Source organism: Morone saxatilis, unplaced genomic scaffold (assembly GCF_004916995.1).
Source record: "Morone saxatilis isolate NCDOM2014 unplaced genomic scaffold, NCSU_SB_2.0 Contig7, whole genome shotgun sequence".
Taxonomy (NCBI): Eukaryota; Metazoa; Chordata; class Actinopteri; family Moronidae; genus Morone; species Morone saxatilis.
In genome coordinates this window covers 19,442,271-19,457,633 of record NW_023340246.1, presented here as the reverse complement: position 1 = coordinate 19,457,633, position 15,363 = coordinate 19,442,271, and the positions used below count along the sequence as shown (strand labels likewise).

The window sequence follows — 15,363 nt, the reverse complement described above, 5'->3', positions numbered from 1 at the left end:
ACTGGCTGCGAAAATAAAGATTTTAACAACTGATGAGGAAAAAACATTTTATAAAACTCACAGTAGATTCCTGATATGAGATGAAATCAAGAACCTGGATATTGTTGTCCTACGTTCAGACTAAAATAGTAATAGCTTAGCACATAAAACACACATTATCAGTTGTCCAAAACTCAGAAAAGATCTTATAAGATTTTTGTTATCTGAAAGCTTTAACTACTCATGTAAATGTGATGTTATTTAACAGCGATGAGTCTTTTCTCTGATGAGTTGATGTTGATATGGACGTTGTTGATCAGTGGAGACTGACAGAGGCGGAAGTTTCTCCAAAGTTTTCATATTTCACCACACCATCGTCTTCATCTTCATCATTATTCACCTGTGAAACACAACACAAACACCCATCAGTCTTTCTTGCTCGGGTGTCATTGTTGTAATAGTTGTTAACAGTTTCAACAATGTGTTATGCAACACAAAAGACAGTAAACACATTATGTACTTAGGAAACAGGAAATGATGAAATTACCTGAGTAGGATGGCCGCTTAGTCAGAAAACAAACTGTCCATGTATGCGTATGTAGATAATGTGCTCAACGTAACATAACCCACAGAGCTACAAATTCAGACACTGTAAACTGTGAAGGTTTCATCCCCTCTCTCTCTCCCCCCTTTCCTGTCTATCTTCACCTCTCACTATCAAAAAAAGGCCCAAAAAATAAAAATGATGATGTGGTGGTTCCTCATTCTGTTGAGGTCTGTATGTGTAAGTTTAGACCTGTAATTTCCGTTGATTGTTTTTCTGCAGAAACAAGACTGAGGCCACTTCTCCTTTATTTTGTCTTTGAGAGTTATTTAAATGTTGTTTTATTGTTTTTATTCCCATTTAGTTATTAGAGATTTTATTGTTTTTACATCCTGTTGCATGTCTTCTGGCCTCATTTTATCTACCATACATGTTTTCTTTATTGTAAAGCACTTTGGAGCGTGGCTAAGAAAAGTAATATATACATATAATATGTTATGACCATCATCTGGCATCCTTGCCTATTCCTTTTTCTTGTGTTTCCCCTTCCCTTGTCTTCTGTCTGGGTGTTGTGCGGTTTTCCCTCCTGCCCTTTAGCTCTGCTGCACACACCTATGTGAAATCAACTCATCAACTCTCCCAGCCTGCTCACCTGCCTCCAATCAACCCAACAGTATTTCTACTCTGGTTCTCCAGCTACTTGGTGTCTGATTGTCTTGTACCTTTGTGTTGCAAGTTTCTAGTTTTTTGTAGTTTTACAAATTGTTTCCTGCGTAGTACTCCTGACCAAATATTACTCCTATGCTCACCTACCTACCTGCCATTCATCTATCAGCTCTTCACCAGCCACTGTTTGTAAGCCATCTCCTCAACTCTCTCCTCCATCTTCATCTTCACCTACTAATAACTAATAGACTAATAAAAGCTACTAAACAAAGTCTGGACCTTGTTGTTGTCCTGATATAAACTGTCTGCAGGTGTAAAGACCATGATGTCACCACTTCAAACTGGTGAAAGTATAAATCTCAGTTGGCTCGCTTGCTTAATCTGAGTGTTATTAGTTGTTGTCATTGTCCCTGTCTTAAGTATCTATTCCTCTGATGCAAAGTGAGTGACAAACAGACCATAAAGAGCCATTCATGCTCATAGAAACAGAAGCATGATGTTTCTTACTGCTACGCTCTATAAGTAGAGTGGGGATCAGTGCAGATACAGGACTGCAATGCCCATCAGTCTTGCCTGCTCGGGTATCATTGTTGTATTAATTGTTAACAGTTTCAACAATGTGTTATGCAACCAAAAACAAAATGTAAAAAATTTACTTAGGAAACAGGAAATAAAGAAATGACTTGCCGCTTAGTCAGAAAACAAACTGTCCATGTTGTCTATCATGATGATGTGGTAGTGTGTCAGTGGTTAGTGAGCTGTCAGTTCCTCATTCTGTTGAATCATTTTACGTTTAGACCTGTGACATTGATGGGTTTATTTTTTGAGAGTTGAGTCTTAGATTAATATCATAAAAAGTATTTTTAAATGCTGCCTATAATTCAAACCAGATATGAAGTTATTGTAGCTGTTGGATAAATATCACATATACAAAACCAAAATGCCTCAGTAGCAAATCTATTATGTTTTGTCTTTAACTATAAACCTAATTTTCTCTTCAGTGTGTCTAAAAGAAAAAAAAAAACATTACAATAATATAATATAATAATAACACAATCATTTTTATTCCTATTTATCCATTATCAGTAATTTTAATGTTTTTACCTCCTGTTGTGCATGTCCTTTTGCCTTATTCTCCATGGATGTTTTTTAATTTCTTTTTGTCAATAAATAGTTTTGTAAATAAAAGGGAATTCAGAAATGGTATTAATAACTGCGTTCCTTTCCAAAATCAATATTGATATCCAACTTTTATTGTAAAAGACATAACACATCAATTAATTACAACAAGTGTATACATTTGTTTTTCTCAGTAGATCATATTATCAGTTACAATCAAGAAGACAACACTGTAATGACTAGTATCAGAAAAATTAAGAAAGTTTGAAGAACCTTTGTTTGAAACTCAATGTGGTGGCTCTAGCTGTTTGCATCTTGGCAGTCCTGGCTCTGCCGGCTCCCGGCTAATCGGACAATGGGCAAATATGTGGAGCGTGGGCATAGCCGAGGTGGGATGAATAAAGCTTTTTTACTGAAAACAGCCACCTGTGACAGCACCTGTCACTCAAATCGGCCATGTACTTATTCTTGCATAACTTTAAGCCTCAATATGAATAAAACAGGTTAAAAAATCACCCCACTTACAGATGTCACAAACAGGGTAATTAGCTAAAGAGGCCAAAACAATTTGTCACAGGCTATAAACATCTGCTGTAAAGTTGGGCTTTTTAAAGTGGGGGCTTATGGAGATTAATCACTTCTTTAGCCAGCCTGAAGGTAGGCTCAAGGAACTGTAGTTTTTTGTTGTGTGGTGGCTTCTTTCATCAGCCATGGAGGGTGCTGCTTAATCAATGCATTAAGGAAGACCTCATGTAGAGCCTCAGAATGAAATCATGATTCAGGCTTTTGTATAACAAATTGATGTCAAGAAATGTTTAAGTGGACCTCACACAACAACACACTGAGTTTAAAGCCGTGCAAAACCAACAGTGAGACATTCACAGTCCTGCATTACAGTTAAACTGACCAGCTCCAGCAGCAGCTTATCAAATTTACACTGACTTACAGTCCCTGATGCATTCATATACATTTTTTAAAGTTTCATTTTTAATGCCTTTATGTTGGATAGAAGGCATTGGCTGAGTAGAAGCAGGAAGGGGGGGCAGAGACGAGGGGTGACATGCGCAAGGCGACAGTATCTGACTCGAACCAGGCCGCTGCTTATATTGGGTCGCAGCTCTAACGACTTGAGTAAACTGGCGGCTCGATAGATTTTTGTTTTTACACATGGGTTGCACTTCAGTTTTTATTCTCAAATCACAGTGCTGTATCCAGGTGGGTCTCTCTTGGTCCCTGGAAAATAAAGCACAGGAGGTAAGCATTTTTGCAGCTCTAAACTTACAATTTGGTTAATCAGTGATAAACAAATGTTTGTCTGAATGTTCTCACCTCAAGTCTCTGATGAGAAGAACAGTAATCAAGGTAATTAGAGAGAGTTCAGGCCACACGCTAACCAACATTATGTGTTCAGAAACAGACGCAATACTGTACAAGCCTGTGCAAACAGAAATATAAATGTAGGAAGAAAGTTATTGTCAACAAATCAGAAGCAATAACACATGTGTTTTTATCCCTGTTAGTGAGATGGTTGCTGGGGATGGCAATGTCAGCCATTCTGTCCACCTACTTTGTCCAGACTATAGACATAAAGATATCTTCAACAAGTTATTGGATAGATTCACCATTCAGTCATGATGAACGAATGAATGTGTACAATACAGTCATGATGCTCTCAAAGAGACGAAGGCTTGACCCCAAGAATTTTGTTTCATGTGCACCCAAGATATTAACATACCTGCTAAATCAGCACCATGTTTCATGTCATGTGTGAGCAATTATCATCCTGACATTAAAATTTAGGTCCCAAGAAGTTCCGAATAGCAGCCTCCATTCTCCTTATTAATCTGTGACAGCCCCCAAAGAGCCCGCCAGTCGATGGCTGCAGGCTTGTTGTGACAGCTGATGTGGCATTTGAATGTATTTTGGATACCTGTCACAACTTCAAGACAGACACTTGTGGCTGTTAAAATCATAACTCAAGTAAAATTCATTTAGATAAATTTTAGATGTTAAAATCAGTACTTTGCTGGCAGCTTTTTTTCCTTCAAATCAGCAAAAGCCAAACAACATACAAAACATATCTGACACAAAACGTCTGTCTTTGCTTATGTGCAATTTAGTGGTCAGATTGAGAATGACTGAATTAAGAGAATATCTCCACCCAAGTGGGTCAGATAGGAGAGCGGAGAGAGCGAGAGGAGAGAGAAGAGAGAGTTCAGAGAGAAGAGAGGAGAGAGAGATACAGACAGGAACAGCTACAAATGTTGAGTCACTACCTTTTAGTTTGTTAAAGTATCATTTTTTTGTAGACGCTGTTGATGTTGGGTTTTACCTCTTGTTGTTGGTTTTCTTGTTGGTTTTGATTGTTGTTGGTTTTGTGTCCTCTCTGAACAGTGGGACTTACACTCAAAAACTTTGTGTTTGTGATGTAATATTAAATAAAACGTTCAAATCCATAAAATAGAAATCTAAATATTGTTAGTTATTTACTCCGAGTTTGAGTAACTATAGAGCATTTTCACAATCTCCAGCCTTGTTTTCTGAGGCTGAGGCTGAAGTCTGAAGGAACTGCTGCCTCCTTTGTTACCATCAGTCACTGCACACTTCAATGAGTTATAGTTTGATGTGTAAATGAAAGAGTAAGACTTAAAGGGTCACAGAGACATTGCAGAGAGACTGTGATGTTCTTCACTTCTTGGTTATCTTTTCCAAGATCTTGACCCTCATACAGCCACTTCCACTGCGTGTGTGTACATGGTCCATATTCCGACAAGAGCAGTTTAATGTAAAACCCTTATCAGTGTCCTTATGTTCAGTCCCACTTTGGTGAAGATGGAGATATTGTGAGAGAAAGACAACAAGAAGTATAATGAACTTTCATCCCCTATAATATAATTATTGTAATGTTTCAGTAATTTTGTTCTAACAACAAGACAGGTTTGAGCTGAAAAATTATGAATGTAATACTCCTGGTAAAACAGACAGATAAAGCGTGAGAGTCTGGATCTTGTTGTTGTTCTGATATAATGTCTTGCATGTAGACCCAACATCCTCCACGACGTGTGACCTTCCCTTTATAACCAGAGAACAGTTTCGCTTAACACTCAAGTCTGTCTGATTTAGAGTTGATATCTTTCTTTATCTGTTCATATTCAAACAGTGCTACTGCTGCTGTGTTTCTGGAACAACTGAACAGCCATGCATAGTTAAAGTTTTTCTGACCATCAGTCACATTTTTTCACAATGACGTGTTTCACTTCTTAAGAAGAAGAAAAAGAAGAAGAAGAAAAAAGAGAAGAAGAGGAAGTTTAATATGTGAGGATTGTTCGTTAAGATAAATGTTTGCAACAGTGCAACTTGGATGTGTTTATATGTAATTTAAACAGATGTTAGAGCCCAGTTCAAACAGAGGTGTTCAACCCAGGGGAAGGTTTACCACTAGAGGTGAAAGAACAAAAAGTGCCCAGCTGAGCTGAGGCAAGCTTTTTGAGATGTTGGATTGTCTGTGTATGTTTAAGAGAGAAAGAAATATTAAAAAAAGACATCAGTGTGTCAGTGTCTAATGAACTAATAGCTTCTCAGATAGAGTGATGACTCACGTGCCACTTCCTGTGTTTCTGTGGTGAAGAAAAACATGCAGAAATACATAGATACAGATCGTAAAACGTGACACTTTTTCTTATTTTGTCAAGAATTTGTTAGACATATTAAAAGTGAACAACAGTTTCCCTTATATTTTAATGTACCATGGTAATGTCAAAACAAGACTGACCAACTTGCATGCGATAAGACATACTGGTGTGTCAATGGTTAGCTAGGTGTTGGTGGTAGTGTGCGAGTTAGATTGAAAGATTAAAGTCATTGCTGTTGCTGTTAATGTGGGAGGGGCAGAAGAGTTTTGTGGTTTGTTCTTCTCACGATTAAAACTTCCACGTCTGAAAATAGACAAAGCGGCCAGAAGTCAAAAGACAAATAGGTATTTGAGTGCAAATTCCTGAGCAAGAAATTTGCAGTCTTGTCAGACTAACCATTTATTCAGTAAAATGGTGAACATGTGTCATCGAATATATACCAAAATCAAAATACTGTACAAAAAGCAATATTCACTTAAATGTTAGATGAAGAGGGTAACGACCTTAAACAAAACAAAAACAAACAAAAACTCATTTTTACAAACACTTTTTTACACAGTATTAAAAATACAATATATATCTAACATATCTCCCTCCGTTTTCACTCTTCCACCTCTACAGTGAGTCTTAAGTCTCTCATTGGCTACATGTGTCATAGAGCAGGTGTTGTGTGAAAGGTGATCCTCATCTGGTTTCTTTGTATCAGCTCCTCTAAAGTTGGATCTGTGATCACAAGACATCCATGAGGCTGAATCAAAATAAGATCCCTTAGACCTTGTGCTAAATCAACATGCTGTATTTAATGATAACATCTTATTTGTTTGGGTTGTTGACAGTAGAGCAGAGGTTGCTGGGATCAGTGGACGCTCCAGCAGAAGATGAGGGAGCTTTTACAGTGCTGTAGGTCACTGTATCCGCTTCGTCATCATCACCACCCCGAACCTAGAGGGGAAGAGTACAACTCATAAATGACATACGTAAACTAAACACATTTGTAACCTGACAGGAGTTCTATAAGTCCCAGTTGTGCTGCTAAGTAACAGCCGAAATGTTCACTTTGCTTTGATTTGATTGTGTAATTGATGGTGGAGACTGTATAGGCAAGGTGAGGGGGTCACCAAAAATACATGATCATGAATATTCACAGCAAATTTCATGTCAACAGAGACTGTCAACCTGATTGATCATATTAATATCATATATCAACTTAAATGATTTCCATAATCCATTAGGCAGCTTACCCGGGCTTTACTTTTGGTCCTGGTGAAGCTGATGGAGGCGTAGGAAACACCATCTTCAGGATCAGCCTACACAGAGAAGACAAGAGCATGGCTGCTCAGTAACATGTGGACTCATACTGACTCACTCACACCTCTTTAACTGCATTAAGTTCTAGTTCCTTCTTCTCCTCTCATGCAGGTCACCAAAGAGTCAATCTGGCCCCCCCAGCCAAATTTCATGCTACGTCTGTCATGCGTGATATGCATGGATGTAGTGTTTGATCTTACCGTGTCTATGAGTCTGGCTTTGCAATGTAATAAAACGTAAGCAGGTGTGGTTTTAAGTAGTGATAATGTGATGGACGAATGGACGAACATTTTCAACACACAATGCAATAGTCCCACAGCAAATACTGCCAATATAAGACTTAAATACACTGAGTCAGGGAGCAGTTGGTTCAACTCAGTAGTCATTGGAGGCTGTAGTTTGTGCTGCTGGTATATCGTGTTTTTCCCATTTTTCTTTTTGTATTCACACAAAGCATAATTTGACAGTTGCACAAACGCTTACTTGCAATAAAATCAGCGATGTTTATTGTTTTTTTATTATTTCCAGTGTAGACCTACACAGTTAATAGTGAATAACAAAAAACACAAACCCTGCTTAAATTTTTTTAAATCGTATTGTAGAAACTTTTGATATTTCAGTTTTTAAACTCGCTTTGTTTTTGTCCGAAGAACCTGAACGCACATTTGATTATTCGGTTTTAAAACTCACCATGTTTTCATCCATCTGTCTTTTGTTCCCTGAAAAGACAAAAGAGAGCTGAGTTCAGTTTCCACAGTGAAAATCTGGTGAAAACTTCTTGTTCATAAAAGTTTAATCTGTGGTTGCTCTCACCTTTAGTTCTCTTCCATCTGATGACAACCAGAACGATTATCAAGAGTGCTGACAAAGCAACGATGAACGGCCACCATACTGGAAAGACAAGTGTTACATATACTCAGAAATAGTGTTGGTCTACGTCCATCAAAAAACATTTGCCTGCATGTCTTTTCTTCCTGTATGTAGCTCTGTTGTGTTCAGCCACTACCTTGTTTTGTTTCATTATTCTTAGATGCTGTTTTGTTTGTCCCTTCAGATGTGCTCGTTTTCACTGATGTCCATTTATTTTCTGTTGTCGATGTTGATTTAATTGTTGTTGTTGATATTGTAGCTGCTGTTGCAGCCTTACCTTAACAAATTAAATAAATAAAAGCGATGAACATGAGCATCTTACAAACATAAGCATCTGCACAATACAAATGGCACAGAATGATGTGATAGTAAAACCTCAAATCAGATCAAAAACAAACATTTTGTGTAATTACTTATCAGTTTGAAGTGATTTTAAACAGCTCATCATATTCTCACCTGAGGAGTGACGGCTGAAAGTTAACAGCTGCGATTTGTTACTGTTAGTATTAGTCACTTCACACTTGAACAACTCATGAAACTTTGACTTCTGCTTGAGATAAGAGGCAAGAAATGTCACAGTAACTGAGCACTCAGACACAGATGTCTCCATGTCTTTGTTGTTTCCATCCACATGTTGACCCTCATACAGCCACTTCACTCTGTGTAAACACCATCCATGAGACGGCACAGAGCAGGACAACGTCATCTTATCATTCTTTTCATTTTTAGTCACTGGTGAAGATGGAGATTTTAGGTGAGAACGACAACAAAAGTAAAATTAACTTCATGTAATGTTTCAGTATTTTGTTCTAACAGGACAGTTTGAACTGAAGAAATTAGGATGTAAATACTTACTGACAACAGCAGACAGATGAACCGGAGATAATTGTCGCTGTCCTGATTTAAAATGTTCGCAGGTGTATAGACCAACATCATTAACTGTGACCTTCTTTATAACCAGAGAACAGTCCGCTGTAAGACTCAGTCTGTCTGATTTAACTTTGGCTTTCGTTACTGTGGTTTTTAAATCAGTTAAGACCCAGGAAGTACTGTTACACTTATTCTGATCAGGTATCAAATTTTCACAAGGCAAAGTGACATCACCTCCAACTTTGACAGCGAAGGAGGAATTCCCAGTTGCTGCTGTTGATGAAAAAGTGAGAGACGTGAAAAATAAACTGAAACATAAATATGTTCAGTGTTAGTGTAAAGATAATTTAAAAAATCTAATTTTTGGTTTACAAGAGTTCACCAAACTCACCATGTTACAAACAAAAGTTGTATCCTTACCTGGAAAACTAAACACCAACATCAGAAATAAAGAAAATGTAATCCATCTGAATTCAACCATTGTTCTTCTCTCTCGGTCTCACTCTCAACTGTCAAGTCTCTCATGAGCTGCTTCTTTAAAATTAATGCAGCGTCTACTTCCTGTGATAGCTGACGAGTCCCCTCCCTATACTCACTTCGGTTTGTGTTGTCTCAAATTTCCTTTTGTGATATTATTTTTTAATATATCTGAATTTCTTGTGCATAACAAAATAGTAAAAAACTTTGTGACATTTTAACTTTATATTGCATGCATCTTTAAAGATTGTTAGTTAAGATAAGTGTTTGCAATGGTGCATCTTGGGTTTTTATTTAGATAGTTTATTAGCAAAAAGACAGGAAGTCATGGTGATGTTGGACAAGCAACCATTAACAGTACAGGCGTGAAGAGTCAAACTCCTCGTCCATTTGACTCTTGATGTCCATGGTGCAATATGGTGATACTGTAGCAGCTGCAAGGACACAGATAAGATGATGTTTTAGTGGTCTGAGACCTGTTGCTTCCTCATTCTATATATTTCTTAAAAGTAAAGGAGAAGTGTTTTGATGAGAATGTGGTTAGCAAGTGCAGCAGAGCTCTGGTGGTTTTACGCTCTAATGATGGCCACATAAACACAAATGATGAACACATTTATGAGCATCTAACTGAACTGTCCTACTTTTTAACATATAGCAGTAGCGGCTGTTTGTGTTGTTTTGACTTTTGGCTTTTTGCAAAGTTATACATTTGTTCTTGGCCATAGAACTAAAAAAAGAGGAACTTACCCTAGTTTGTTTGACGTCACCACTTCAGGGTTTTTCATGCTATGCACACTGCAGAGTCTTTGGGTCTTTAATAATATCTTATTATAATTTGGAGTCATATCACACCTACAGCAAGAAGTCATGTGGATCCACCATGAACACTTCGGAACGTAGCCCAAGCTATTTCACTTTTGTGCATTTTCTGGTCATTTTGGATCTATAGAAATATTCATGGGGTGGCAAGAGGGTGGCATTGAGACTTTAAGGGTGGCAGAAGTATATACTGATTGTATTGCAAACAATCTCATATATCAATATGTGCTTAAAACCCCCCAGATGAATATAATTTAACTCACAACCATTACATTGTTGTGGCAAATGAGTAAAGAATTGAATAAAAATATCTGAAGGTGGCATATGTTATATTTAATACCAAACTGGGGTTACAGCTGGGGTGGCCAGACAAGTTTTCGCAGCTGCTTTCACTTAACATACAGTATATAACTTATAGAATAAACAATACAGGTAGATTAGAACATGCATGCACTGAAGTTACTGGAGGCAGTGCAGGTATAAGTATAAAATATGTAGTGCAGCTGTAAGTACAAGCAATGCTAATAGTAAGACATTATATACAGAATAAACAACTGGATATGAAAACGGTGTACAAACTATATATCAGATACTGTATATACAACAACAGCATACATGTGCATAGGCAACACATTTTCACTCCCAATTCGTCACATACAGCAGCTTGCTCAGTGGCACTATGCTTCAACCTATGACACTATAGGTAGCCCCCTAGCATCTTTTCTACATATGAAGGGCTTCGTGCCGTCGAGTTAGCAATAATAAATATGCAACCGATCCAGTTATACTTTTTAAAATACAGCATACTGAGAAAAAGTTACATTTTATGTGAGTGTAAACAGGCACAGTTTGGTTTGGCAAAACATATTTGTTTGGTTTAGGCACAAAACTACTCGGTTAGTTTGAGGAAAAGTTAATGTTTGGATTAAAATAAGCATGTTGAAAGTTTGTTTGACCGATCAATCCACCCAAACCACCTCCAAATGCAGACTTTTCCGCTCTTTATAGTAAGTCACCTGACTTCAAACGCACATCAAGACATTACACTAGACAGGTGCATCCATAAAGGGACACCTAAAGTGTCATACCTCGAAGTGTGGGATGATCAAGCTGCCATATTAGACAAGTTGGGAATGAGAACTGGCTGGTATGGTTACGTGAGTATATATGTTAAAGATATTAAATGAGAAATAAATGAACATATAATAATAATAAATTATTTTTCCTGTTATATTAAGTTAAGATCCAGCTCTAAACTGACTAAAGATAAAAAAAACATTTCACAACTGAGGCAATAAAAGGCCTTTTAAAAACTCATAGTGGGCTACCTAATGTGAGAAATCAAGACTTGGGCATCTTTGTCCAGCTCAAAGTAAAGTACACATGGCGATAAATAAAAATAACATTCAGTCATCCAAAATCTTAAACTGATGTTAAGAGTCTGTGGTCTACTTAGGACATTTAACAGCAGTGGGCTCATTTCTCTGGTGAGTTGATGTTGATGATCATTAGAGTCTGACAGAGACAGAAGGGTCTCCAACGTTTACATAGTTCACTATGCCATCATCTTCATCTTTGTCATTATGCTCCTGTGAAAAAAAACACAACACATTTAAGATTCTGGGTGAAAATGGAGCAAATAAATATTGAAATACAGAGCAGCTCTGAAGAAACAGCTGGACTTTAGCTCCTTGCTCAAGGGAACCAGAGTGATAGTTATTAGACAACACGTCTTCATGCCTAAAAGACAGACTAGGTCATATTGCCAATGACGATACGACATACGTGACCGGTGGAGAGAACCAGCAGCAGAAGTACTGGTCCTTATGTACGTTATGTTAAACACGTGAAACAGTTTGGTCAGGTTAAGAAACAAAAAGTACTTGGTTTAGGAGAAGATCATGTTTGGGTTAAAACAAACTGCTGGCCCAGAGGACATTTCCGTCCATCCATCAACCCCTCGCCCGTCTTGTGTCATTGCGTTAAAAGTATGATATAATACAGTCGGAAGAACCTGAACGCACATTTTATTATTAAGCTTTGAAACTCACCATGTTTTCATCCATCTGTTTTTTTTTTCCTGAAAACACAAAATAGGATTTCAGTTCCCACAGTGAAAACCCAGGTTTATCATAACTTCTTGTTTTTAAAAGTTTAATCAGTGGTTGCTCTCACCTTTATTTCTATTCCATCTGGTGACAACCAGAAGGATTATTAAGAGTGCTGAGAGTGCCACAAACACAATGACGAACTGCCACCACACTGTAAAGAGAATTTAGCAGTGTTACATATAGTTGGAAGAGTTTGTCTGATGAGCTGTTCGTGGGTGTGTTCTTGTACTGTCTCTTTATCTCTAATGTCTGAATTAAAAAGTGTCTTTTTACTGCATGTCTTTCCTTTCTGTATGTAGTTCTGTTGTGTTCAGTCACTACCTTGTTTTGATTCATTATTGTTGTTTGCAGATGCTGTCTCTTTTGTCCCTTCTGATGTGCTCATTTTCACTGTTGTCCATATATTTCCTATTGTTGATGTTGATTTCATTGTTGTTGGTGATATTGTAGTTGCCATTGTTGCAGCATCACCTTAACAATAAAGAAATGCAACAAACAGAAAAAATTTTATGTTTTGTACACAATTTGTCACATATTTCTCTGGGAATTTGAATAATACTTACTATTTGATACAAGCTTTGTAGCATAGTAAACCTTGTTTCAATCATTTTGAAGGTTGCCTATTTTCATTTAACAATTGTCTCTACATTAAATGAAAAATATAATAATTTAATTATTAATTAAAGTGCAGTAGTCAGAACTACATGTTAATGCTTTCAATGAAGAAACAATAAAAAATGTGACTGGAATAGTATTTTGAACTGATGATGGTTAAAACAGAAAACTGCTCATAATTCTGACTTAAACAGGCTAACGTATTCTTCAAAATTCCAGTGAAATGTGGAAAATCTATAAAAAATACAACAAAATAAAACAACAACACTTATTTCCTGTTCACTAGAATCAGATGTAACCCAACAACTACAGGCATGTCTCTGCTCTACACCTTATCACAGCCACGCGCCATTCTCTGTTGGCAATGAAAACATCATGGTTCAGGAGCTATACAAGGAGACGCAGGCAGTTGCTAAGTGGCGTATTTGGATGAAGAGTGATGACTGAGTGATGACTTTTCCACCCTATTATCTTGAAGTTATAGGCCACCAGATTGGTGTGTATAGAACCAAAGTGGTCTGTATCCTTGTGCAAGATCCTGCTGGTGGCAAATGATTGAACTAAAGCATAACACATACGTAACTGTGCATCGCTGCTGCCTTCAGATGGCTGTAGAAATGTAATAAACTATATGAAAAGGCTGGTTACATATAATCAAAAGAGTTCTGATGATGAGCTGTTTGTAAGCATGTTCTTGTCCTGTCTTGCTAATAAATTAAGTGTCTTTTTACTGCATGCCTTTCCTTTCTGTATGTAGTTCTGTTGTGTTCAGTCACTACCTTGTTTTGTTTCATTATGTTTGTTTGTAGATGCTGTCTCTTTTGTCCCTTCTAATGTGTTCATTTGCATTGTTGTCCATATATTTCCTGTTGTCGGTGTTGATTTAATCGTTGTTGCCGATATTGTAGTTGTCGTTGTTGCAGCCTTACCTTAACAAACAAGAACAAAATGCATCAAACAGTACAGTCGGAAAAAAAACGTAACCTTTACCTGCATAAAACAAACAACAAAGAATATTAAAACCTAAAATCTAAACAAATAGTTTGCGAGTCGACAAAGAGCTGGACGTCATGTAATCAGCGTTTAGTCACTGGTGAAAACATAAATACTATGAGTGAAATACAACAAAAGTAAAATGAACTTCATCACTATAATCATAATTATTGTAATGTTTCAGTATTTTGTTCTAACAAGACAGTTTGAGCTGAAAACATTATGATGTAAATACTCACTGGTAAGAACAGACAGATAAACATGAGCATCTCGACGTTTTCCTGATATGAACTGTCTGCAGGTGTAGTAACCAGCATCCTCAACTGTGACATTTTTCACAACCAGAGAGCAGTTCTGTGTAACACTCAGTCTGTCTGATTTAGTGTTGACTCTGTGAATCTGCCCACGTTCAAACAGCGTTACTATTTTTCTTGTATCACCAAAGACCCAGTTAATACTGTCACACTTATCCTGATCATCTATCATATTTTCACAAGACAAAGTAACTTCATCTCCAACTCTGGCATTGAAGGAAGAATATGTCCAAGTTGCTGCTGTTGAGAAAAAGAGAGAGAAATGTCTCACTTAAAAGAATAATGTACCATTAAAAATATGAATGCAGTTTAGTAATGATTCTTTATTGTATCCTTACCTGGAAAATGAAACACAAGCATCAGAAATAAAGAAAAAGTAATCCATCTGAATTCAACCATAATTCTTCTCTGTTGGTCTCACTATCATCTGTCAAAGTATCTCATGAGCTGCTTTTGAAAAATAATTCAGTGTCTGCTTCCTGTGATAATTAAGAAGTCACTTCCTCATATTCATTCCGGTCTGTGTGTTTTTTCTCATCTGGAGAATACAGTAATCTGTGTGAAACAAGCCAGCATTACATTCAAGAAGGCGTGTACATGATTTTGGAGAGGTGCATGCGTGCATGGGCGCAACCGTCAAAATATGCCAGCGTTTATCGCTTTCCTCAGACCTGCTTTTGGCAACGGTGACAAAGTGGCAAAGTGCCACTGATATTAGTTAGTTAGACACTGTTTAAATTTTTTTTGCATAGCATTTTTCTTAATGCCTACTGCATATGGTCTATATATTTTTATTATAGTCTTACTTTCTTTTATATCTTTATCATATTTTTGTTTTATTATTCTTTATTGTTTTTACACTTCTGAACTACATTTCCCCTGTGCTGCTGTGTCAACTTGAATGTCTCCCATGGGGGAATGAAGGAACCAATGAAGGAACATCTTATCAAACGCCTTGAAAAACGCACCCGGCTCAGTCACTCCACCCAGTGCTGGCAAGTTCACTTTAGAACACAAATTTACCAAACCTGCAGAAATGCAAAGCT

The 15,363-nt window shown here is 37.2% G+C and overlaps 1 protein-coding gene and 1 long non-coding RNA gene across 2 annotated transcripts; both read right to left on the bottom strand.

The window, feature by feature from the left end:
• Positions 1-7,937: 7,937 nt before the first annotated feature.
• LOC118341055 lies at positions 7,938-8,908 on the bottom strand. Its single transcript, XR_004797400.1, has 3 exons — positions 8,255-8,908; positions 8,062-8,139; positions 7,938-7,967 (listed from the first exon to the last, which is right to left on the bottom strand). It is a non-coding gene; the product is annotated as an uncharacterized LOC118341055 (long non-coding RNA).
• A 1,710-nt stretch (positions 8,909-10,618) lies between these two features.
• Positions 10,619-14,845, bottom strand: LOC118341049 (leucine-rich repeats and immunoglobulin-like domains protein 1). The gene is made up of 7 exons (XM_035679222.1): positions 14,656-14,845; positions 14,243-14,557; positions 13,790-13,939; positions 12,717-12,866; positions 12,460-12,546; positions 12,336-12,364; positions 10,619-11,873 (listed from the first exon to the last, which is right to left on the bottom strand). The coding sequence occupies exons 1-7, from the start codon at positions 14,714-14,716 to the stop codon at positions 11,793-11,795; spliced, it is 873 nt and encodes a 290-aa protein (XP_035535115.1). The 5' UTR covers positions 14,717-14,845; the 3' UTR covers positions 10,619-11,792.
• Positions 14,846-15,363: the final 518 nt, after the last annotated feature.